Source organism: Cynocephalus volans, chromosome 5 (genome assembly GCF_027409185.1).
Source record: "Cynocephalus volans isolate mCynVol1 chromosome 5, mCynVol1.pri, whole genome shotgun sequence".
NCBI lineage: Eukaryota > Metazoa > Chordata > Mammalia > Dermoptera > Cynocephalidae > Cynocephalus > Cynocephalus volans.
In genome coordinates, this window is record NC_084464.1 from 89,878,541 (window position 1) to 89,904,801 (window position 26,261).

Here is a 26,261-nt window from a genome sequence, read left to right on the forward strand (position 1 = left end):
CAAGACAAATATTCCCACACAACCAAACCATGAGACTGTCTCGTGGGTTTATATAGGTTTGGTATGGTTTTATCTGGTTGACTCCATCATATGGACATCATATTAGTAAGGTCCCATTATGTCAGGAACAAACAAATCATTCTAAACATAATCAGCCAAACAATACTCATGACAGGGGTGATTACCCTTTAACCAATGTAATTGCAGCTTATGACTTCTGACCTCTATTTAGTTTGCTATTTACTGAGTTGCCCCCAATGGCACTCACTAGTTATGTGGAACAAAATTATGGCCCTGGCAGCCACCTAGCTGGTTGACACGTTGTGTTAATCCATTTTTAGTTGCTTATAAGAAAATACCTGAAATTGGGTAATTTATAAGAAGACAAAGTTTATTTCTTATAGTTGTGGAGGCTAGAAAGTCCACAGTCCAGGGGGCACTTCTGGTGAGGTGCCTTCTTGGTTAGAATTCTCCACAGAGTCCCTTGCTGGTATATGCGATCACATGGCAAGAATGACATGAACAGGAGAGTTAACAGGTTCACTTGCTCTTTTTGTAAAGCCGTCAGAACCACTCACTCCCTGATATGGATTAATCCATTTACAAGGGCACAGTCCTTATGATCCAGTCAACTCTTAAAGGCCCCACCTTTCAAATGCCATAATTGGATTTCCCACCCGCCTTATAACTGTTACAGTGGGGATCAAGCTTCAATGAATTTGGGGGAGACATTCAATCCACAGCAGAATTATATTTTGGTTTTTACCTTTGCCCAAGTACATGTCCTTCCTATCCTAAAAACCCATGCTAACTTACCCTTGTTGAAAGCTAGATGGACTAGCGCTGTCTCCCACTGGTATGATTACTTTGCAGCCTTTTTTGCTCCCTCTCTGGTTATTGAAGATATGATTGTACACATTGAAGGTTTTATCAACTTCACCAGACAAGCTTTAAATGACAGCCAACAGGGCTTAACCTTGCTAAATAATAAAGTGACACTAATGTGTAAAGCCATATTACAAAATGATATGGCTTTAGATATTTTGACTGCCTCACAGGGTGACCCCTATACCATCCTCAAAACTGAATGTTGTATGTATATACCAGATGAATCTACCAATCTGACCCACCTTTTTCAGATATAGTAGGACAGATTTATGCCATGGAGAATCCCTTTCCATCCCTTGGGGAATTATTCACCAAATGGTTAGGCTCCTGGGGTCCCTGGTAGCTACATTTGTTGATTATTCTCATTCTCATAATTATATGCATCTTAACAATACTTTCATTTAAACTAATTATGCTTTGTATTACTCATTCGTTTAAGTCTACAACAAAGACTAAAATTTTAACACCTCGTTGCTTAGAAATGATTCAACATCTCACTTTACAGGATCAAAAAGAATCTGACTGCTGTCACATCCCAGCCCCCATGTTGCCTAAAACTCAGACTCAGACCTCATTTCCAGAGCCCAATCTTCTTTCTTCCAATGTGGGACATAACTACCTGAAAACGAGGCTTCCCAGTACTGTGGGATTAAGCTTTTTTGTCATAAAGGTGATCATCAATGCCTTCTAGCAAAAGATTTCTGTCAAAGGGGGAAATGATGAACCAGAAAATCTGCTCTGACCAAGATCAGCTAAAATTCTAAAGCCTTGGGGAACATGATCCAACATGGGATGGCAATCATGTCCCCACATCTTGGAACTGTTACCACATGACTATTTTTAACCTAAAACAAGACTTGCAGATGCTTAAAGAAGTTATAAATTAATTTTTAAGTGCTGAGAATGTACCTTGTGACTTTGACTCATAAATCTGTACATAAAATGTAACAAGGACCAATTACTAACCTATGTAATGCTATGCAACCAATAGAAAAACTGATATGCTGATTAAGAAGCTGTCTCCTTTCTTTCCCTTTGTTCTTCACTTTTCTGTGATTATAAAAAAATGTTAAAACTCTGCTGGCCCTTCAGAAAGCACATCTCAAGACAAATTGGTGATGTTTTTCCAGGCTGCAGTCACTTATATTTGGCTCAGATAAACTCTGTGTTACTTTTTTGGTACCTCAGGATCTTTTCCATGTCAACAGAATTATAAGCAGAAGTTTTACTTTTTCTAAGAGAAAAAGAAAACTCATTATTTTCACTTTAAAACAACAACAACAAAAATATACTTTAGTTGTATTACCTGCCAGTTTTTTGTACTTACATGAATAAATAAATCTTTCCATTAAAAATTTGAGAGTCGCCATTATGGACACTACTGAAAAATAACATGCTTTCTCAGATAAGCTGTCAATACAAAAAAAAAAAAAAAAAAAAAAAAAAAAAGCAGAGATTGGCATCCTTTCAACTTTAAAAAAAAAAATAGGCTTTAGTTTTTAGAACAGTTTTAGGTTCACAGTAAAATTGAGCTGAAGGTACAGAGATATCCCATATAATCTCTGTCCCCACCCCACATACAGCCTCCCCCACTATCAATATCCCCTAGCAAAGTGGTATATTTGTTACAATCAATGAACCTATATTGACACATCATTATCACCCAAAGTACATACTTTAAATTAGGGTTCACTCTTGGTGTTGTACATTCTATGGGTTTTGAGAAATGTAAAATGACATATGTCTATCATATATCTACTTCTGCTCATATATCTGTATATAGTATCATACAAAGTAGTTTCACTGCCCTAAAAGTCCTCTGTGCTCCAAATAGTCATCCCTCTCACCTCCCAATCTCCTGGCAACCACCTATCCTTTTACTGTCTGCATAGTTTTGCCTTTCTCAGAATGTCATATAGTTGGAATCATACAGCACATAGGCTTTTTAGATTAGCTTCCTTCATGAAATAATATGTATTTAAGTTTTCTCCACGTCTTTACATGGCTTAATAGCTCTTTTATTTTTAGCACTGAATAATATTTCATGGGTTATACCACAGTTTATTTAATCCATTCACCTACTGAAGGACATCTTGGTTACTTCCAAGTTTTGGCAATTATGAATAAAACTGCTCTAAACATTCATAGACAGGTTTTTGTATGGACATAAGTTTTAACTCATTTGGCTAAATACCAAAGTGCACAATTGCTAGATTGCATGAGTATATTTATTTTTGTAAGAAACATCAAACTCTTTTGCAAAATGGCTATCCCATTTTTCATTCCCACCAGCAATGAATGCGAGTTCCTGTTGCTCCCCATCCTCACTAGCATTCGGTGTTGTCAGCATTCTGGAATTTGACCATTCTAAAGAATGTGTACTGTTGTCTCATTATTGTTTTAATTTGCATTTCCCTGATGACATACTATGTGGAACATCTTTTTATATGCTTATTTTCTATCTGTGTATCTTCTTTAGTGAAGTGTCTGTAGATCTTTTGCCTATTTTTTAACCAGGTTGTTTCTTTTCCTATTGCTAAGTTTGAAAAGTTCCTTATATATTCTGGGCAATAGTCCTTTTTTAGATATGTCTTTTGCAAATATTTTCTCCCAGTCTGTGTCTTGTCTACTCACTCTTTTGACATTGTATTTTGCAGAAAAGAAGCTTTAACTTTAATGAAGTTCACCTTAACAATTCTTTCTTCCACGGACTGTGCCTGTGGTTTTGTATCTAAAGTGTCCTCACCATACCCGAGGTCAACTTCTATGTTTTCTCCTGTTAGCTTCTATGAGTTTTAAAGATTTTCTTTTTACAATTAGGCCTATGATAAATTTCAATTTAATTTTTGTGAAGGGTGTAAGGTCTATGTCTAGATTCATTTTTTTGCATATGGATGTTCAGTTGTTCCAGTCCCATTTGTTGAAAAGACTTTATTTTATTGCCTATGCTCATTTGTCAGAGATCAGTTGACTATGGGGTCTACTTTTGGGCTCTCTATTTCATTTCATTGACCTATTTGTCTATTATTTTGTCAATACCACACTGTACTGATTACCATAGGTTTATAGCAAGACTATAGTATCAGTCCCCTAACTTTGTTTTTCCTGTTCAATATTGTTTGGCTAGTCTGGGTTTTTTTGCCTCTCCATATAAACTTTAGAATCAGATATCTATATACACAAAATAATTTGCTAGGATTTTTATGAGATTGCATTGAATCTGTAGATTAAGTGGGGAAGAAATGACATCCTGACAATTTTGAGTCTTACTATCCATGAACGTGGAATTAGTCTCCATTTATTTAGTTCTTCTTTAATTTCATTTTTTGTTAGTTTTTGGGTTTCTTTGAAACATAATCCTTTGGTTTCTTTTATCAGAGTTTTGTAGTTTCCTCATATAGATCAGGTATGTATTTTGTTAGATTTATACCTAAGTGTTTTCTCTTTGGGGGTGCCAATGTAAATGGTATTGTGTTTTTAATTTCAAATTTCACTTGTTTATTCCTGGTATACAGAAAAGTTATCAACTGCTGTGTATTAGCCTTATATTTTACAACTCTGCTATAACTGCTTATTAGTTCTAGGAGTGTTCTTGTCAATACTTTAACACATTCTACATAGATAATCATGTCATCTGTGAACAAAAACAGTTTTATTTCTTTCTTCCCAATTGGTATACTTTTAATTTCCCTTTTTTGTCTTATTGTATTAGCTAGAACTCCCAGTACAATGCTGAAAAGCAGTGGTGAGAGGGGACACCTTTGCCTTGTTCCTGATCTTAGTGGGAAAGCTTCAAGTTTCTCACCATTAATCATAATGTTAGTTGTAGATTTTTTGTAGATGTTTTTATCAAGTTAGGGAAGTTCCCCTCTATTCCTAGTTTTCTGACATTATTTATTTTGAGTGGTTACTGGATTTTGTCACGTGTTTTTTCTGCATGTGTTGTTATGACAATATGATTTTTCTTCTTTAGCCTGTTGATGAAATGGACTACATTAATTGATTTTTGAATGTTGAACCAGCCTTTCATACCTGGGATAAATCCCTCTTGGTCACGGTGTATAATTCTTTTTATATATTTTTGGATGTGATTTACTAATATCTTGTTGATCTTTTTAATTTTTAAGTGATGGAGGACACAGTTTATATCAGAAAAAAGGGATTGTGCATCCATGGTTTAACTTTAATGTCATGTAAATAGATATAATTTTTGATAGAGTTCTGAAGTGTTCTGGGTGTTTTCAGATTTCTGTTTTCAAAGTAATAAACATTATAAAAACTTCTCAGAAAGCTGATAAAAGTATATACAAAACACCTGCGGAAAACATCATACTTTATGGTAAAAATAGTGAATGCTTTCCATCCAAGTTTAAGACAACATATGGATATCCATTATCATCTCTAGTCAACATTGTACTGGATATCTTCTGTTGACAGAATATTTGCCTATCCCAGGTCATTTACAAAACACAAAAAAAAACACTAAAAAAATTTTTTTTAATGGTAAACTATATTGAAAATAATGGCTAGTCAAAAGTGAACTCATTGATATTTGAGCAAAAATTTCACTATAATTGGAGTTTAGCTAAAAAAAAAAAAGTGTATGGTGTTCCTTGAAAATAGTCTTCCTATCTTAGCCTTATAAAGTGAGTTTTGTGAACACTGAGATTGTCAACACTTAGGATAATCCAAAAAAAGAAATCAAAATTGATCAGATATTCAACATGACAGGTGTCTTGTTTTGTCAAAGACCACTCTACACTTTAATTCTCTTATTCAAGCTAAGCAATTACTGGTTTCACAATAATATCTTTAAAAAATAAAATGTAGCTTACCTTGCTAATATTTTAAATGTTTTTGTTTTTTAATGCATTAATCAAGAAAGCATGTATTAATATATCACAAATTTTTAAAAAATTTTTGATAACTGTATTTCACTGTAATTAGTTTCCTTTGTAATCTATTTTATTCTGTGCATTTAAAAGCATTATTTTGAGAAGGGTCCATTAGCTTCACTGGATTGCCAAAAGGTTTATTGCACGGAAAGTATAGTTTTAAAAATCACCTTTGAACTTAAAAGGCATTTAATACAAAATCTCCAAATTTAGAGGAAAAAAAAAAAAAAAAGCAATAGCATTCAAAACGGAGCGTATTACTAAAGAAAGGTTTGGCTCTCACTCCCTGCTCCTTTTCAGAATTCCGGTTTTTGCTTTCGGGAGATTTTACGACCCTGGCCTCCAGTCCAAGCTTCTTATCAATTTTTTTCATTCCTGTAGCTTCTTCTTATCAGTCCAAACATAAATTTCGTTCTTGAGCTTAAAACTCCACTAGGAGATTCTATGTCTAAAGAAGCGTTCTCGTACCCAAAGACAGCAGCCCATCTCACGGGGCGCCCCCGGCTGCGCCAGCCCCGAACGGCAAGGCGCCCCTGCTCCCGCCGGCTCCACCTCGCTCCCCGCCCTGCCGCTCGTCTTTCTTCCACCCCCTCTCTTTTCCCTCTTTCGCTCCTTGAAGTGTTGAGCTCGCGCAGCCAAACGCCCAACACAAACCAAACGTTCCTCTTGTGGAAAAACACTTGGCTCAGAAGAGGCGAGAATCAGCGAGCACTCGCACGGGGGCGGACCCCGACTCCTCCCTCGCACCCCCGGAGGAGCAGCCCACCCGCAGCGGGCCCCGCGGCGCCCTGGCTCCCCGGTCGGGCCCGGATCGCTGCCGCTGCTCGCTCCCCGCCTGGAACGACCTCTCCACTGTTCCCGCGGGGAGCGGGTGCCCGTCGCCAGGCGCGCCCCGGCCGCCGGGTGCCAGGGTGGACTCGGGTGACGTCGCGGGCGGGCGCCTGGCCCGGGTCCGGCCTCCGGGCTGAGGAAGTGCCCGCCCCGGCCCGGGCCCCGCCCCTCCGGCTAGGGCGCCTGGCTCCGCCGCCGGCTGACTCGCCGCCACTCGCGCCCACGCCACGCGCCGCGGCCATGTGTCCCCGAGCCGCGCGAGCGCCCGCGCCGCTGCTCCTGGCGCTGGGCGCGCTGCTGTGGCCCGCGGCCGGCGCCTGGGAGCTCACGATCCTGCACACCAACGACGTGCACAGCCGGCTGGAGCAGACCAACGCCGACTCGAGCAAGTGCGTCAACGCCAGCCTGTGTGTGGGCGGCGTGGCTCGGCTCTTTACCAAGGTGCAGCAGATCCGCCACTCCGAGCCCAACGTGCTGCTGCTAGACGCCGGAGACCAATACCAGGGCACCATCTGGTTCACCGTGTACAAAGGCACCGAGGTGGCGCACTTCATGAACGCCCTGCGCTACGATGCCATGGTAAGGCGGGAGCCCCCGGGGTAGGAGTCCAGGACCGGGAGAGAAGCCGGGCTGGAGAGCAGCCGATGGCACAGCGTGGCAATGTAGGACCAGGGCTCAGACAGATGTGGGGATAGAGAGAGACTCTGGCCAGTGTGCCAGGTGGATGCAGACACAGGACTCCCTTGAATGATTCTTCTTAAACGGATGTCATCGGGCCCCCGGTGTTAGATGCAGATATTTAGAGGAGTGAAGCCCAGCCTTGCTTACGAGGGTGGCAGCTGGGGTGCATAGGAGAATTGACAATTACCGAGTGCTAGGGACTGAACTCGGTCCCTCATGCATCTATCTTATTTACTGATCGATCTTTCCAGTAATGGGAAACCCAGGGTCAAAGAAGCTGAGTAGATTATCCATGTCATCAGCCCCTCAAAAAGGGAGAAGTGATAAAAATGGACACTAGATCTCTTTGACACGAGCTTGAGCATAATTAAGCTCACAGCCTTGTGGTAGATCCCCTGCTCAGCTACCTTCTGCGTGACCTTGAGCAACTTACTTACTCTCTCTGTACCTCAGTTTTATTCTCTATAAGATGGGGGTGATACTTGTACATACCTACCTCAAAGCGTTGCCTGCACATAGTACTGTCTCTAACAATGTTAGTTATATTATTACCAAACACTACAGTATAGGTTTTAAAAAAGAAACTTCAGAGAGGGCCAAATGCTGAAACACTGAGGTTTCAAAGGATTTCAATAAAAATCAGTTTGGCGTCAGAGACATTTAGGAAGAGAGTCCAATTTAAGAGATAAGGGGCTCTTAAAACGTGCAACAGTTTAGTTCAAACTTCCAAATGCTCTGTTAAAGGCGATGCCTAAATTCTAGAAAAGGGGCAGGGAGGAGTTACAGAGTAATAAATAAGTATAACTGAGATGTGTATACCAAGGTACTTCAAAAAGTTCATGAAAAAAAAAAAAAACAGAAATAAAAGATAATACAAATCTTTTCATGAACATTCGAAGTACCCTGGTATGGTGGCTGTTTTTTAAAATCGAAACACCACGCAAGTTTAACCCTGTGTAAAATCCTAGAGTAAAGGGATTCAGCCAGACCGTAGAGCAACTGGGGACAAGAAAACATAAGAGCTTTGGAAGAGGAAGAACAAACCAAGGGTCCAGAAAATCCATGAAGTCCACCTGTGTGTGGAAGGGAACGGGAGGCGTGGTCCCAGCTGGGAGGCAGAACGCTAACAATACCCTTCACATGAGAAGAGCTCGGAGATCGGGAGAGCTCAGTGTTGTGTTTTTTGTTTGTTTGTTTTTTGTTTTTTCCTCTAGAAACATGGAGAAAGGTAGACGGGAAAAGATAAGAGGGTGCACCTGGCGGTTTTGTTGTTTATTTGTTTTTCTCTCCCCAACAAGAAAGCTCATGTTAGAGAGATGAGAGAAGGGGAGAGAGCTCCTTCTGTTCTGATTGTTGGTTTTGAAATTATCAAGGACACTCAAAGCAGCAGCAATTCATACGTATCTCTAAGCCCCCAGAGATCATCTGGGGGGCTCGGGGGCATCTGGACTTAAGAAAAATCATGGGTCTCAAGAACTCCCTGGTCTCTTAGCATTGGAATCTCCACAGCTAGACCTGCCCGAGTCTTTAAAGGCAATAATGACAAAATCAATATATGTAGAATGGAATTGTTACTAGCCTGTATTTCCACTTTCTCCCAGAAAGGTAGAATAAACTTTACATGAGTTTGCTTTGATTTCACACATAAACCACAATTTTGTAAACTTTTCGTTTGGTGATACCCTTTTCTTTCTTTTTTTTTTTTTTTACAAGAGCAGTTTTCCAGAAATCAGATCAATCAATCAACCACAGTATATGCTAACCAAAGGAAGCCCGACAGAACTGTTGGGGAGGTCAATGTCAAATGATACCAGTAGTGGGAGCCATAGGATCAAGACTGCTCAGCCTCCAGGTCTCAAAAAAGAACCTAAGGTGGTGTCAGAAATAGAAAGCTGACCTTTTTCTTTCTCCCTCTTCGTCCCACTTCATCTCAGAAATGATTAGCATCAGAGTCTAATGATTCTGACAGGGCTTTGAGTGGGAAGGTGATACCCTTTTCTCCACAGTTGTGTAAACTCCTTTCAGTGGGGAAAGAAAAAAAAAGGAGAATTTCTAGTTTCCCCTAATAGTTTCCTCTTTAAGTCAAGTTGAATCATCATGTTGAGTGTTTATGACAGGACATCTGGGTGAGGCTGGAGCAATCTGCTGCGAGTTACAGCGCATCTCCTCCCATCTCTTCCTCAAATGTTTAGAGTACTTTGTGTTGGATGAAATTGCTTTCTTTCAAATTTTGCCCAAAATAATTGGACTGGGGCCTGAGTAAAAACAGGCTATTTACATAATGTTGGCAGGGGGTAAAGAGGGGAAGGAGATCAAAGGACAAGGTTGATGGCCGGGTTCCTGATAGCATCTCATCAGGACTTACTTTGTGCAGTATGGGAGTTTGACAAACATGATTTGACCTGCATAAAATCCTTGTTCTTGGAGTGCTAAGGCATGTGATAAAGCCCTGACTTATTCTTGTTTTACACAGATTCTTCACTGGCATTTTGCTTATATTATACTATCCCTTGGGGAATTTATTGCTATTCTGCTGTAAAGGTTCCCCACCACAGCCACCCTTCCCCACCATGTCTTGATTCCCAGGATGCTAGAGATTCAGATCAGGGAGGAAAACAGCTGTAGGGCACACCTCCAGTTCTCTGGAAACTGGACCTGTTTTAGAGGAGCCACATCTGAGGACTCAAGGGTATGGAGAACCAAGAAAGAGCTTCTACAATCTAGCTTAACCCCAGGAGTTTCCCAGAGCAGGAGCCTCCGAGGCGGTATATACTTTGCAGACCTGCCATGTCCCAATGACAGCTGCTGGGGAAGTTCTGATAGCTGTGGAGTACGCAGCACAAGCCTTGAGACCCCCTGGATTCCCTGCTAAGCAGAAAACTCGGGGAAGGCTGGCAAGAGCCTCTAGTTGATGTGGCTGTCACAGTGGAAGGACTGGTGTCCCCTGAAACACAGGGAAAACAGTGTGGATGTACCAAGGTTGTGCGCTTGGCCTGGTTACTTTCCCCGAGCCTCACGTTCCTTAACTGTAAAACAGGAGCCATCACCCCCACAGTGCAGGATTTCTATGAGCAATACATGAGATAACAAATGTAAAAATCCCTAGCCTCCTGCTGGCTCATAGTAAGTGCTCACTAAAGTTTAGTTTCAGGTGCCCTGGGGGGAATAATTGTGAGGAAGGAAAGGTTTGGACTTTGCCTCTGTCAGTTTATCTGATTCTGACAGCTGCCTCGCCTTTCCTCCTTTTCTAAGTCCTGTTATCTAAACTATTCTTAATGTTTACTCATTGAGCAGGCTTAAGAAATCTCCCCAAAGTGCAAACCTGAAGAGATTCATCTCCAGAGGTGGGATTCTAGCCATGGAGGTAGGCTACAAAAAACTTTCAGTGGGTCTCTCTTGTCCCCAGAAGGGCAGTCTTCTCTCTACCTCGCCCCTGCTAATGAGGCCCAGGCCTCCGAGCCCACGTTCTGTTCAAAAGACTGTAGTCTTAGCCTTACCACATTGCTCCCCAGTGCCTGAGCCATCAGCCAGGCCTCTGCCTTTCACTCACCCAAGGGACAGGTTAGTTCAACAGAATGGTCCTTTGGTAACCATCACCACCTCCTGCATAGAAAACCATTCTAATGTGTTCGATATGTATGGTTTTGTTTCTTTGTGTACTTGTAAAACCTTTATGTGTTTACATTTTTAAATTATGTAACTAGTCATGTTACAAAGCTCATTCTGTTTCTTACTTTTGTCTTAAACTTGTTGTTTTTATGATTCATCCGTGTTGCTCTGTATCTACCTTGTACCTGTACATCACTGTGCATCATGCTCTGTGATGATCTCCACCTGTTTTACCCATCTGCTCCCTGGCTGGTAGGTTTAAAGATGGTCTCCAGCTCCTTGCCTCCTCAAATTATGCTGCTCCAAATATCCTCATGTGGGTCCCACCATGAGGATTTCTTTGAGATCTATACATGAGAGCAGAATTGCTGGTCACAGGGCGTGGGTATACTTACTTTGACTAAGGACTACCAGATTGTTTTCCTGAATGACTGGCACCCTCTACTCTCCCCAAACCCACTCCCATCCCCAAGCAGGACCTGTCAACCCCTGTCTCTTTACCCAGATGTCATAGCATTTTCCAGCTTTCTGGTAGTTGTAAAGTGACATCACACTGTTGTTTTATCTTGCATTTTTCTAATAACTAGTGAGTTTGGGCATCTTTTGATATATTTGTTAACTTTGGGGTTTCCTCTTCCTGAATTGCATGTTCACATCCTTTGCTATTTTTTTTTTTAAATTGGGTTTGCTTTATTTTTCTTGACTTTCAGGAGTTCTAGGTATTGATTATGCCTATTAACTTTGTCCGTGGTGTCTTTCACTGAAGAGAAAAGCTTCATTTGATGTAATTAAGTTAATCTTTTTTTTTTTTTTTTGTCTTGTGGTTTGTGCTTTTGAAAGTTTATGATATCGCTTGCTCATTTGAAACTGACCATCTCCAGCACTTCTCACCAGAAATTCAGGGATTGCTACTGTTCTCTCTGTCTTTTAAGAGATAAATCTACAATCTGTGGCTACACCATTCACTTCTTGGGTCAACAGTTCCTCATCTATAACATAATAGGGTTAATAAAGCAAAAAACAAAACAATAAATAAATAAATAAAATAAGAGGGTTGAACCAGCTCATCTCTGAGGTTCCGTACATCTCTGAACAACTGGAGTCCTAAGAAATGTATCAACTCAGTGAAGGGGCAGGAGCATGGGGCAAAGGTGTAGAGGCAGGAATCTGCAAGATGGATCAGCCCAGACCACAGTGAGGTGACAAGAATCACTGGAAGCTGTGTAACTCTTAAATGCTACCTGAGAAGTTTGGGCTCTGTTGTCATGGGGAGCCATGGGGCTTCTGAGTAGAGGGTAACTGTTGGATAATAAAAAATAAATATTTGGTCTTTGTCCCAGTTCTTGTCACAAAGATCCTGAAACCTTAGAAATTCTGTATGTGATAGAAGTGTCTTCTGTTATTTGTAATGAGCCCCTTTGATAATACCTAAGTTTATGCTAATGAGGTGACTTAGGATGGGGCCCCTAGAAAGCTTCAAGATGGGGCCAGTCACCCAAAAGACAAGTAATTAAAGGATCAGAGGGTTTTAGAACTTTCAGCCCCATCCACCAACCTCCAAGAAAGAAGGACGGGGCTGAAGATCAAGCTCTGTAAAAACCTGAACAAGATTTGATGCACTTTTGGGTCGCTGAACACATGGAGGTTCCAGAAGGGTACATGCCCAGAGAGGGCATAGAAGCTTCACATACCCCCACCCCCATATCTTGCCCTACCCCTCGCTCCTTCTGGCTATTCATCTGCATCCTTTGTAATATCCTTTATAATAAACCAGTAAACATAAATGTTTCCCTGAGTTCTGTGAGCCATTCTAGCAAATTAATCAAACCCAAGGAGGGGTAGTGGGAAAGCTCGAGTTACAGCCAGTCAGTCAGAAGCACAGGTCACAACCTGAGGCTTTCAATTAGTGTCTGAATTGAGGGGGAAGGGGCAATCATGTGGGACTAAACCTTTAACCTGTAGGATCTGACACTATCTCAAGATATTGTCAGAATTAAATTAAATTATAGGACACCCAGTTGGTGTCCTCTGGGGAATTGTTTGTTGTAGGGGGGAACCTCCCACACACCTGGTCACAGAAGTGTTTTATATTGAGTTTGACAACAGAGAGAAAAAAAAGTTTGTTTTTTCCTTTACACCTTTATATGCTGATGAGATGACTAGTGGCTGGGGACCCCTATATAGTTTCAGGAAGGGGGCCGATTGCCAGAAAGACCAAGACATAATTAGAGGGTTGGAACTTTCAGCCCCACCTCCCCCACCTCTAGGGAGGGGCTACAGATTGAGTTAATTACCAATGGCCAATGATTTAATCAATCATGCCCTCATAATGAAACTTCCATAAAAACCTCTAAACAACTGGGTCAGAAAACTTCAATGTTGGTGGACATATTGAGGTATTAGGAAGGTGGCGCACCCAGAGAGGCCACGGAAGCTCGGCTCCCCCATAGCACGCCTTGTGCATCTCCTCTATTTGGCTGTTCCTGACTTGCATCCTTTATAATAAACTGATAATAGAAAGTAAAGTGCTTTCTGAGTTCTGTGAATCATTCTTTCTTTTTTATTTTTATTTTTTAAATTTTATTTTGTCGATATACATTGTGGCTGATTATTGTTGCCCATCACCAAAACCTCCCTCCCTCCGCCCTTCCCCCTCCCCCCCACCAATGTCCCCTCTCTTTGCTTGTCATATCAACTTCAAGTAATTGCGGTTGTTATATCTTCTCCCCCCCCCCTGGTTTTTTTTTTGTGTGTGTGTGTGTGTGTGTGAATTTATATATTAATTTTTAGCTCCAACCAATAAGTGAGAACATGTGGTGTTTCTCTTTCTGTGCCTGACTTGTTTCACTTAATATAATTCTCTCAAGGTCCATCCATGTTGTTGCAAATGGCAGTATTTCATTCGTTTTTATAGCTGAGTAGTATTCCATTGTGTAGATGTACCACATTTTCCATATCCACTCATCTGATGATGGACATTTGGGCTGGTTCCAACTCTTGGCTATTGTAAAGAGTGCTGCGATAAACATTGGGGAACAGGTATACCTTCGACTTGATGATTTCCATTCCTCTGGGTATATTCCCAGCAGTGGGATAGCTGGGTCGTATGGTAGATCTATCTGCAATTGTTTGAGGAACCTCCATACCATTTTCCATAGAGGCTGCACCATTTTGCAGTCCCACCAACAATGTATGAGAGTTCCTTTTTCTCCGCAACCTCGCCAGCCTTTATCGTTCAGAGTCTTTTGGATTTTAGCCTTCCTAACTGGGGTTAGATGGTATCTCAGTGTGGTTTTGATTTGCATTTCCCGGATGCTGAGTGATGTTGAGCATTTTTTCATATGTCTGTTGGCCATTTGTATATATCTTCCTTAGAGAAATGCCTACTTAGCTCTTTTGCCCATTTTTTAATTGGGTTGCTTGTTTTTTTCTTGTAAAGTTGTTTGAGTTCCTTATATATTCTGGATATTAATCCTTTGTCAGATGTATATTTTGCAAATATTTTCTCCCACTCTGTTGGTTGTCTTTTAACTCTGTTAATTGTTTCTTTTGCTGTGCAGAAGCTTTTTAGTTTGATATAATCCCATTTGTTTATTTTTCCTTTGGTTGCCCATGCTTTTGGGGTCGTATTCATGAAGTCTGTGTCCAGTCCTATTTCCTGAAGTGTTTCTCCTATGTTTTCTTTAAGAAGTTTTATTGTTTCAGGGTGTATATTTAAATACTTAATCCATTTTTAGTTGATTTTAGTATATGGTGAGAGGTATGGGTCTAGTTTCATTCTCCTGCATATGGATATAGCCACCAAAAAAATAAAATACTTAGGAATTGAGTTAACCAAGGAGGTGAAAAATCTCTATAATGAGAACTACAAACCACTGCTGAGAGAAATTAGAGAGGATACAAGAAGATGGAAAGATATCCCATGCTCTTGGATTGGAAGAATCAACATAGTGAAAACGTCCGTACTACCCAAAGTGATATACAAATTCAATGCAATCCCCATCAAAATTCCAAAGACATTTTTCTCAGAAATGGAAAGAACTATCCAGACATTTATATGGAATATTTAAAGACCACGCATAGCCAAAGCAATGCTGAGCAAAAAAAATAAAGCTGGAGGCATAACACTATCTGACTTTAAGCTATACTACAAAGCTATAATAACCAAAACAGTATGGTACTGGCATAAAAACAGACACACTGATCAATAGAATAGAATAGAGAATCCAGAAATCAACCCACACACTTACTGCCATCTGATCTTTGACAAAGGCACCAAGCCTATTCACTGGGGAAGTGACTGCCTCTTCAGCAAATGGTGCTGGGATAACTGGATATCCATATGTGAATCATTCTTTCTAATTATCAAATCTGAGGATGGGATCATGGGAACTCCGGATTTATAGCTGGTTGGTCAGAAGTACAGGTGGCCCAGAACTCTCCCTGGCATCTGAAGTGGAGACAGTCTTGTGCAACTGAGCCCTTTAACTTGTGGGATCTGATGCTAAGTACAGGTAGATAGTGTCTGTATTGAATTGAGTTGTTGGACACCTAGTTGGTATCCACAGAGAATTGGAGAATTGGTTGATGTGAGAAAAAAACCTCTAAGCAACACAGGGAAATCACAGTTTTGGAAGATGAACAGAAATGGGTGGGAAAGAGACCGGGCAGTAGTCTAGGTGCAAGATGATAAGGACTGAACTGTGGCAGTGGGGAAAGGCCAAATCCACAGGAACCAGTTTCAATAGCAGTGTGGCATAGGGCTAAGAGGATGAACTTAATGGTGAGACTGTCTGAGACCAAGTTCTCTCCCTACCACTTAGAATCTATGGACTATGAACAGGTGATCTAATCTCATGAAGCCTCCACTCCATGGGTTGTCATGGGGTATCGAAGAGACGATCATAAGTGTAACATGCTTAGTGCAACAGCAGGCTACAGTAAGGGTCCATAGTGCTGGCTGTGCTCATTTTCTGCTGGCAGGGGTGGCTCAGGAGAGGGTATAATCAAAACATGACTAAGAGGGTTCAAGCACAGGGCACCTGTGACACGGGGGCAGATTCCTCTACTTGAGCCTATCCCTGACAGCTGAAGCCTGATAATGCAATCTGAAGGCTCTTCTTGGATTTATTGGACACAATTGAACTCTATGGGGCTGTAGCAGACAGGAACAGTGGAAAGAGATTTGGAGGTGACGTCAGGACACCAAGGTTTTACTTCTTGGCTCTTCCACTCACTAGCTATGTGAGTTTGGCAGCAGTTTCTGCATCTATAACATGGGGAAATGGAGAAGGTGGTCTACTGCACTTCTCACCATGTCAGCCCCCTCCCAGCCCTTTCTTTTTTCTTCTTAGCTGCCAACATAACTTGGTTTGTCCTGGACTTAATTTTACAAACAAGTCTAAGTTTGCTTGATGTCTTAGTCCATTTTGTGCTTCTATAACACAATACCATAAGATCAGGTAATTAATAATGGAAGGCATTAATCCATTCACTGTGCCTTTTTGCCCTAATTACCTCTCATAAGGCCCCACCTCCCAACACCATTGCACTGGGGATTAAGTTTCCAATACATGATTTTTGGAGGACACATTCAAACCATATCACTTGACAACTCTCATTTCTTCCTTATGGTTACTTTTTTTTTGGCAGTTATTTCCTTGTGGAAAGATAGCTTAGGTTTTCCCCAGGGACCTCCAGTTGCCCCTGTTTCCAGATGAAGAGGTTCCCAGGATGCTCTGTGGAGTGTTACTGTAATAGTAACAGAAAACGATGGCCTAAGGAATAGGAGGAAGATGAGCCCAGTTTCAATCCTGTTGTTTTTGAGGCTCACTTATTCATTCAGTCCACAAATATTCTTTCAGCACTACCATGTGCCAAGCTCTGTGCTAAGTGCTGAGAATGGTGGAGGGGGCAATGCCCATAGGAGCAGGTCTTAAACTTGTAGAGAGGCTGGGTCAGATTTCTCATGGGTAGGGGATAAACAGAGCAAAGCAAAAGTGACTGAAATTCTAGCACTCGTACAAGGGGATTCTTGAACTGAACATCTGGTCTGTAGAAGACACAAGGTCAGGCCCTCATATTAACTATCTATGCCCAAACTGACAGTAAAATATTTATTCTCCCTAAAAAACTAGCCCCTAAGAAAAGAGAAGTCACCTATATTTAAGAATTTACAAGATTTCTCATATTAAGGAAACTCTCAGAATTACTTTACCTTCAATAAAAAAGCCCTGTTTGGAGGAAGACAAATTAGCAGTGCTAATCTGAGAAGCTTGAAAGAGAGATCCTTGTGGCAATGGTATTTTTTACGGCAAAGATTAGTAATTATTCTTAGAACTCAGACCTCAGAAGTTGTGAGTGTTTAGGGGGTTGTGGATCTCCAAGCCTCAGAGATGGGAACAGCTGCTCCCCATCCTTGGGCTGTGGCCTCAGACCTTCTCCTTCCTCTGTTCCAGTCTGAGTTCCAGACCAGCATGGGGCTGAATGAGACAGGCGGGGAGGGAGGAAGTGAAGTGGCTTCTTAGTTCATCTTGTGCTTGTCCCAGTATCTGTGTTTTCTTAACTGAAAACTGGAAAGAACTAAATAAATCATATATCATACTGGAAGCTTTCTGTACTTCACTCACAAATACATCTGAATCCTGTGTAAACTCCATCAGTGTTTATTTTCTTTAGCCACATAACTAGAATTTGAAAATTCTCTTGATATTTTTCCCTCTCATTTGAATAATTGGTTCTATATATAATCCAAACACTAGCTGGAGCCCTCTATCCCCTCAGAGATGTAACTAAACCCTCCTGGACCCCAATTAGTTCAGCAGTTAATTCTGAATGTAACATTGACACACATATTTTGCATGTATTTGTACATTTTCCACTTAATATGGAAAATGTGAAATGCTGTCTATTTAGTACTTGTTCTTTCATGCATTCATCAACAAAAACTGAAGTATAGCTGAGCTGGATTGAGCCATGGGGTCTTATCTGCCATTCAGTAGGATGCCACATTTGCCTACTAGGGTCCACATGCTGTGGCCCAGGACTGCAGGGGTTGTAGGTAACCCAACATAAGAAATGGACTGCGGGACTGCAAAATGGTGCAGCCTCTATGGAAAATGGTATGGAGGTTCCTCAAACAATTGCAGATAGATCTACCATACGACCCAGCCATCCCACTGTTGGGAATATACCCAGAGGAATGGAAATCAGCAAGTCGAAGGTATACCTGTTCCCCAATGTTTATCGCAGCACTCTTTACAATAGCCAAGAGTTGGAACCAGCCCAAATGCCCATCATCAGATGAGTGGATACGGAAAATGTGGTACATCTACACAATGGAATACTACTCAGCTATAAAAACGAATGAAATGCTGCCATTTGCAACAACATGGATGGACCTTGAGAGAATTATATTAAGTGAAACAAGTCAGGCACAGAAAGAGAAATACCACATGTTCTCACTTATTGGTGGGAGCTAAAAATTAATATATAAATTCACACACACACACACACACACACACACACACACACACACAAACCGGGGGGGGGGGGGAGAAGATATAACAACCACAATTATTTGAAGTTGATACGACAAGCAAACAGAAAGGACATTGTTTGGGGGGAGGGGGGAGGGAGAAGGGAGGGAGGTTTTGGTGATGGGGAGCAATAATCAGCCACAATGTATAACGACAAAATAAAAAAAAAAGAAATGGCCTGCGATGGCAAAACTGTATCAACAACACCAAACATAATTTGTAAGCCTCCCATTTTAAAGATGTTGTTGAATGTCCCTGAGTGATTGACACCTGAGCCCCAGTGTAAACTAGACCAGGCTCTCTCCTTAAATTAACCCTTAGATTATAGGGCTTACTGCAACCTTCCACCCTTAATGGATGAGGTAGTGTGTAAGTGATAAGCTAAACAAATGTGCCACCGATTTCTGACAAAAAGGTTTTTTGCATTACTGCAATTGATTTCTGTGGATTAAAAAAGAAATTCTTTTATTCTGTATTGTGCATACTGCACTGCTCTTTTTTTAAATCAAGGATATGCACATTTATTTATTCAAATAACAGTTACATCAAATACATAAAACTCAATAACAGATGAATAACGAAGTACTCTGTAGAAAGTAGGGCTTCAAGTTTTCACAAAAACTGGAGATGTAAAACTTATTAAAATTTGCATATTTCATTTTATACTCTCTACAGTTAATTGAAATATCTCTCTAAAGTCTTCCAAAAGCATGCAAATATCAAATTAATTTAAACAGAGGAAGATGAATAAACTTTTCAAAGGCAAATTAATTTCTAAGCAAATCAACAAGTTCACTTAATAAGAAACCAAGAACAGAAATTAAATATCTAAGTTTAGCACATAAACTGCATACAAAAATCAATAAAACAGAATATAAACACAGGGCACTTCAAAAAGTTCATGGAAAAATAGAATTGAAAGATAATAGAAATCTTTCCATGAACTTTTGTTTATTTAAACTTTTTCTTTAAAAAAAAAAATACTAAGATCATACAAAATATGTTCTCTGACCACAATAACATAAGGAAATTTAGAAAACACACAAATGTGTGGAAATTAAGCAACACTCTTCTAAAAACAATGGGTAAAAAGAAAAATCACAGGGAAATTAGGATACGTTGAGATAAATACCAAAACACAACATATCAAAATTTATAGGATGTGGGGCTCCTGCAGTACTCAAAGGAAAATTTATACTTGTATACACCTATATTAAAAATAAGAAAAATCGCAAATCAGTAATGTCAACTTCTACCTTAAGAAAATAGAAAAAGTAGAGTAAAGTAAACCAAAAGCAAATACAAGAAGGAAATAACAAAGATTACAACAGAAGTATATGAAATAGGGAATTAAAAAGCAATAGAGAAAATAAACAAAACCAGAAGTTGATTCTTTAAAAAGATCAACAAAATCTGCAAACTTTTATCTAGATTGACCAAGAAAAAAGAGAGTCGACCAAAATTACGAAAATCAGAAATAAAGTAAGGGCATTTTTACATTGTCACTATGGCTTTTTGTGGTGATAGGATTTAGTTTCTTTCTCTTTCTTGTTTGCATTTTTTTCTACCAGTGGGTTTTATTCTTTGCTGTGTATTTGTGGTAGTGATTATCATTTTTCAGATTCCAGATGCAGGATTTCCTTGAGGATTTCTCGTAGAGTTGGCCATGTGGTGGTGAGTTCCTGCAGCTTTTGTTTGTCTGGAAAATACTCTATTTTCCCCTCATTTCTGAAGGATATCCTTGCTGGGTATAGTATTCTTGGCTGGCAGTTTTTTTCTTTTAGTGTTTTGAATATATCATCCCATTTTCTTCAGTCTGTAGAGTTTCTGTTGAGAAGTCTGCTGTTAGTCTGATAGAGACTTCTTTATAGGTGACTTGATGCTTTTCTCTTGCTTCTTGTAAGATTGTCTTTGTCTTTGAGTTTTGCCAGTTTGACTGTAATGTGTCTTAGAGAGGATCTTCTTGGGTTGAATCTGTTTGGGGATATTTGAGCCTCCAGGATCTGAAGGTATGTGTCTCTTCCTATACCTGGGAAGTTTTCTGTTATTATTTCATTGAATAGGTTTTTCCATGCCTTTTCCTTTCTCCTCCCCTTCTGGAACACCCATGATTCAAATGTTTGTGTGCTTAAGGTTCTCTTAGATTTTCTTTTAATTCTTTTTTCCTTTTTTTTTTGTCCATCTGGGTTATTTCAAAGAGACTATCTTCAAGATCAGAAATTCTTTCGTCTGCTTGTTCTGGCCTGCTGCTTAAGGTGTCATTTGTGTTTTCTATTTCATTGAGTGAATCTTTCAGTTCCATGAATTCTGCTACATTCTTTTTTAAGGTATTAATCTCTTTGTAAATTTCCTCTTTCATATCCTGGATATTTTTTCTTATTTCTTTACATTGTCTGAGTCTTCTCATATCTCAGTGAGTTTCCAAGGTTGTTGCTTGGAATTCCTTTTCAGTCATTTCAAGGGTTTCCTGTTCTACATGGTCTGGTATTTGAGAATTACTGTGTTCTTTTGGTGGTGTCATATTCTCTTGGGTTTTTGTATTTCCAGTATCTCTACACTGATGTCTGGTCATCTGGTAGAGCAGTTGTTCCTTCTATTACTCTGGAGTGGGCTTTGAGGAGAGAGATGTCCTCTTCTTTTCTTAGTCTCCACTGGTGACTCTCCTTGTGTTAATATAATTGAGTGTCCAATGGCCCACCTGCACAGTGGCTGTGGCTGCTGCTATGACATCAAGACACTTTTTCAGCAGCCATGGCTATGGTGGTGGCTGTGGTGGTGGCTGTGGTGGGCCACCTGTGCAGAACTGGTGTTTTCAGCATGCTCTCTTACCTGCTTTGGGGCAGCTGGTACTGCCTTCAGCTCCTTGCCTAGGACCCCGAATGTTCTCTCTTGCTTGCTTTCAGGTGAAGGGGGATGAGGCCCTCAGCTCCTTGCCTAGGACCCAGGAATGCTCTCTTGCCTGCTTCTGGGAAGAGGGGGCTGCAGTCCTCTGAACAGCTCTTATGTCAATTCTTTTTTTAAAAAATTATTTATTTATTTTTAATTTATCATTATACAATGTAATTGATTTTTGTGGCCCTTTACCAATTCCTCCTTCTCCTCCCCTCCATTTTCCACCCTTGGCAACATCAATTCTGTTCTTAACATGTTCAAGGAATTATTGTGATTGTTGTGTCTTTTTTTCCTCCTATTTATTTGTTTGTTTATTTTTATTAGCTCCCACATGTAAGTGAGAACGTGGTATTTCTCTTCCTGTGCTTGGCTAACTTCACTTAACATAATATAGCAGGTTACAGACACTGTGAAAGTGCCCCAGCCTGATAGGGGTGGGTGGGCAGAGGCCTGGCCCCTTCTCCCTTTTCTTGTTTCAGATGACATTTTATGGAGTTGTCTGGAGGGATTTGGTGGCCACTGCTCTGTCTTCTCCCAACTCCCCACAGCTCCCTGCTCCTCCCTCAAAGACGTCCCAGGAGTCCCCTACCTGGTCATCCACGAACAGAAAAGGACACTTACCCCCAGTGACCCCATGAATGAGGACTCATGAGGATGCATATTGTCCCTGGTGCAGGAAACAAACAGAGAAGCAGCAAAATACCAGGCAGCTCTGTCCTCTCTCCTCCCAATGTCCCTCATGCCCAGCCAGCCCCAAAGTCTGATTCTACTCCTACACCACCCCATCAGCCCTACTCTGCCACATCACTTCTCACCTGGGCCATTTCAGTCTTCTGCCAGTCTCCTGGCCACCAGGCTCACATGGCTCCCATTTATTCACTGCAGGCCACCAGACTGCCAGAGCTTCCAAAACAAACCCCAACTGCCTCTAGCCCCAACTGTAAGTCTCTCCAAGGCTTCCCACTTCCCATTTCTCAGACACCATACAGACCCTCCCTGATCACCCAGCAATGCCCTGAGCAGCATCATGTTTTCTACCAAATTTTCAGGTGCACCCAGTTCCAGTAAATCACCCACCCAGTTGCAATGAGCTGCTTTCTTGTGATGCCTCCATGATCCCTCCACTGCAGAAGTCCCTCTCTGGTGTGTCTACCTCCCTTGCACGCATGTCTCTAATGGCACTTGTCCACTAGTCTGTTCACATGTTCAAGGCTCCTGTGTCCTTGGTGACACCGGGTGAGTACCAGCACCACTGCCCACAGGTGTTTGCTAAATGAATAATAAAATAGCCCACTCCACCAGCCACTTTTTAATGGACTCCATTTTACTCTATGATTTAGTATCTGAGCCATTAAAACTTTTCAGAAAAAGGCAGGATATGAAACAAACTTGGTAAATAGTAGTTGTCTTAATCTGTTTCTGTTGCTTATAACAAAATAGTTGGAACTGGGTAATTTGTAAGAAAATGAAATTTATTGCTTATAATTTCAGAGGCAAGGAAGTCCAAAGTCCAGGGAACACATCTGGTGAGCATCTTAGTGGTGGCAACAGTGACACAGGGTATCACATTGTGAAATGGCAGAGCAGAGGGAGAGCAGAGAGAGAGTAACCTTCACTCCCCTTTTAAAGCCCTCAGAACCATGCCCCAACCACCATTTTTAATCCATTCACTACTGCATGGGCCTACAATCCAATCACCTCTTCAAGGCTCCACCTTTCGACTATAATAATAGGATTTCCCACTCTCTTAACAGTCACAGTGGGGGCTAGGTTTCTAATACATAAAACTTGGGAACACAATTCAAGCTTCAGTGAGGGGGGACGCATAATTCAATCCACTACATGGTTAAACAGTCAGTGACAAGTAACAGTTTAGCTCCAAAAACTTTACAAGTATATGTAAAGGAAAGTTGGATGGGAACTTTTGGAGCAGACCCAAAAATGCATAATAAACTTATCTGCTTTGTTATGTTGTTCTGTCTTTTACTGACTTGTGTTCTTCTCATGAGTAGCCTTTTCCTGAGATATTTTCATGTTACTAATAAAAATAATGGAAATGAACAAATAAGACCCAATTCATTTAACGTGTTTCTTGGGTGCCTGCTGTATGCCAGCAGTGTGGTGGGAACTTGGTGTCCTCAGGTGAGTGTCATGATCCTCCTTCTGAAGAGCTATGGATCATTAAGCTCTAATAAGGGCACTAGAAGAAAAACAGGTAGGAGAAAGTCAAGGTGGGGAAATGAAAATAGTGTCTAAAAAATAAATGTTTACAAATTTTTCTGCATTAATTTTTGTAAGAAAATTTAGTGTGTTAGAAGAAAGAAAGATAATTTTTGGTGATTCTCCTGTTCTTTCATTTATTCATTCCACAGTGTACCCCTGCTGTGCTCCAGGGACTGCTGGGTGTCAGAAGGGGCTGACCACTCAGTGGGCAGGGGAGAGCAAGGCTAGGACTGCACAGAGCGGGCCACAGGAGAGAGAAGAACACCTAACTCTGACAAGGGCACAGTGAAGGGTCTTGGGAGATCTCTCTTCTAGATCATCAGCCCTCAGGAGCTAAAGCCATTAGTTGAATACGGTAGTAAATGTATGATGCAAAGAAGCAATATCCTATTCTTTCTTTCTACCTACCAACCTATTGTGATTTACCTATCATATTCGAAGATTAGTGAGAGCATGGGAAACTGTAAGTAGCCAGGATATTATTATTATTATTTTAGTTCTCCCTATGTGCTGGGCTTATACAAAACCCCGTGCAAGCATAGAAATTAAGAACTTTGGGGTCAAACAGAAGTGATTCTAGTCCCAGCTCCACCACTTACTGATTGTGTGACTGTCAGCAATTCACTTAACTTTTCTCAGATTTTTTCATTGGTAGAATGAGAGCAGTAATAATGCCAACCTCACAGCATTTTCTACACAAAATCACTTTTCCTGATTCTGGTATATAGCAAGTGCTTAGACAATACTGGCTCATTTTCATGACCACTTTTGTTTTATTCATTCACTGCCCTTCCAGAGGAAACTGTGGTTTAGAACTGTGTCCCAGGGCACTGCTCAAGAGTGGTGGAGCCAGCCCAGCCTCGCATAATAGGGAGTGGGTGTCAGAAATGACACTGAAGGGAAAGCCGAGACCAAATCTCAAAGAGCCTTGTGAGCCCTGCTCAGGATGTTGAATTGTATCATAATGGCAGTGCCTCCGCAGGAACTTCAGATTTGCATTTTAGAATGATTATTCTGGCAGCAAAATAAAGAATGGGTTACATATTCATTGTAGCTCTGTTCACAGTAGCCAAGATATGGAACCAACCTATATGTCCATTGATGGATGATTGGATAAGGAAACTGTGGTATATATACACAACGGAATACTACTCTGCCATAAAAAAGAATGAAATTCTCCCATTTGCAGCAACATGGATGAGCTTAGAGAAACTTATGTTGAATGAAATAAGCAAAGCACAGAGGGATAAATACCATATGCATTCTCTCATAAGTGGGAGCTAAGAGATAAAGAAGAAGGGAAAGAAAGACCATAGTTGTGCATTGGACTTGCAGAGGAAGAGAACATAACTAGGGATACAAAGTGGAGTGGGGAAAGAGGGACGTGGAGGGAGGTCGGGGGTAATTGAGGGGATAATTGGGTGGGGGACATGGGGTATAATCACAATTTGTGGTAATGGACATACTGCCCGTATGGATCTGGCCATCACATCTTAGGCACAAGGGGTGACAATTTGCTTTGTACCCCATGAATATTCATAACCAATAAAAACAAACAAAACATTTTTAAAAAAATGAGTTAGAGAAGGGAACAATGGTAGCTGAAGGCCCAGTTAGGAAGCTACTGTAGTCCAGGAATGGTGGGGACCACACTAAGGTGTTGCAATGGGATGAAGCATTTAGGTAAAGGGGAGGGATGCTAGTGGGAGGTAAGAGAGTGGAGAGAGCTGGAGGGATTCAGGTGCTCCAGGGTTTCTGGCTTTATGCATGGGTGCACAGTGGCACTTTGTGCCAAGATGGCAAGTCCTGGAAGAAGGAACTTTAAGCTTGGAGCACTTTTGAGACATTGGGGGAAATGTTCAAATGGCAGATCTAGATGTCAGGAGAAAAGTCAGGGCTGGAGATTTAAGCTTGGAGTTGAAGGTGTGAGTGTGAATGAGATGATTTAGTCAATCCATCCACAGCATTGAGCACCATGGATCAGGGCCTCCTCTCCCCACAGGGGTGTAGAGGTAACTACTTTCAGGAGGATTACCCTCAAGTCAGAGTGAAGAGGGGGATAAGACATTAAACAAGTAACAAACAAATGAAAACTATAACTTCAGCTGCTGCCAAATGCCAGGAATATAAGGTTGCTGCTAAACAGCAAGGTGGCTGATGAGTTGGATAATCTTTCAGGAAGAACTGTAGAAACATTCATTAAAAACAAAACTACTTTATAGTTAAGCAAAAGAGTTATTGTAATATAACAAGAGAGATTTATTTCATCATAGGATGAAACCATGACTTTCTCAGAATAGAAGAAGAAAAATGAAAAACCATTACCCAAGACTGGAAGAACCATTAAGAGTAGACCAGCTTTTAAGAGGGAAGTTAATTAGGTAAAAGGAAGAGGTAAAGATGAGTAGATCAGCAGAGACGGGAAAAAAGCAAACTCAGAAATTCTGATTTAATAGGGGAGACATGTATGTGGGAATGAAAAGACACTGTGTTGCTTTCTCTGCATAAACATATACACAGGAGGATGTATGTATAGGATGCATGTATACATGACCCTTTGAGCCACAGATACTCAGTGAATCCTGTGGGCAAGGCGAGGGGGCTACAGCACTGAGGAGAGGTGATGGGACAAAGTGGCCCAGGAACACTCAGTCTAGTCAGGAGACAGACCTAAATGAATGGCCCCATGAACATGGCGTTATAG

General features: G+C 40.9%; 1 protein-coding gene across 1 annotated transcript in view; it reads left to right on the plus strand.

The window, feature by feature from the left end:
* Positions 1-6,854: 6,854 nt before the first annotated feature.
* NT5E (5'-nucleotidase ecto) overlaps positions 6,855-26,261 on the plus strand; it is a 49,941-nt gene continuing 30,534 nt past the window's right edge. The window contains exon 1 of the mRNA XM_063097319.1: positions 6,855-7,193. Within this exon, the coding sequence (XP_062953389.1) occupies positions 6,855-7,193 (339 nt within the window). The remainder of the gene's footprint in view (positions 7,194-26,261) is intronic.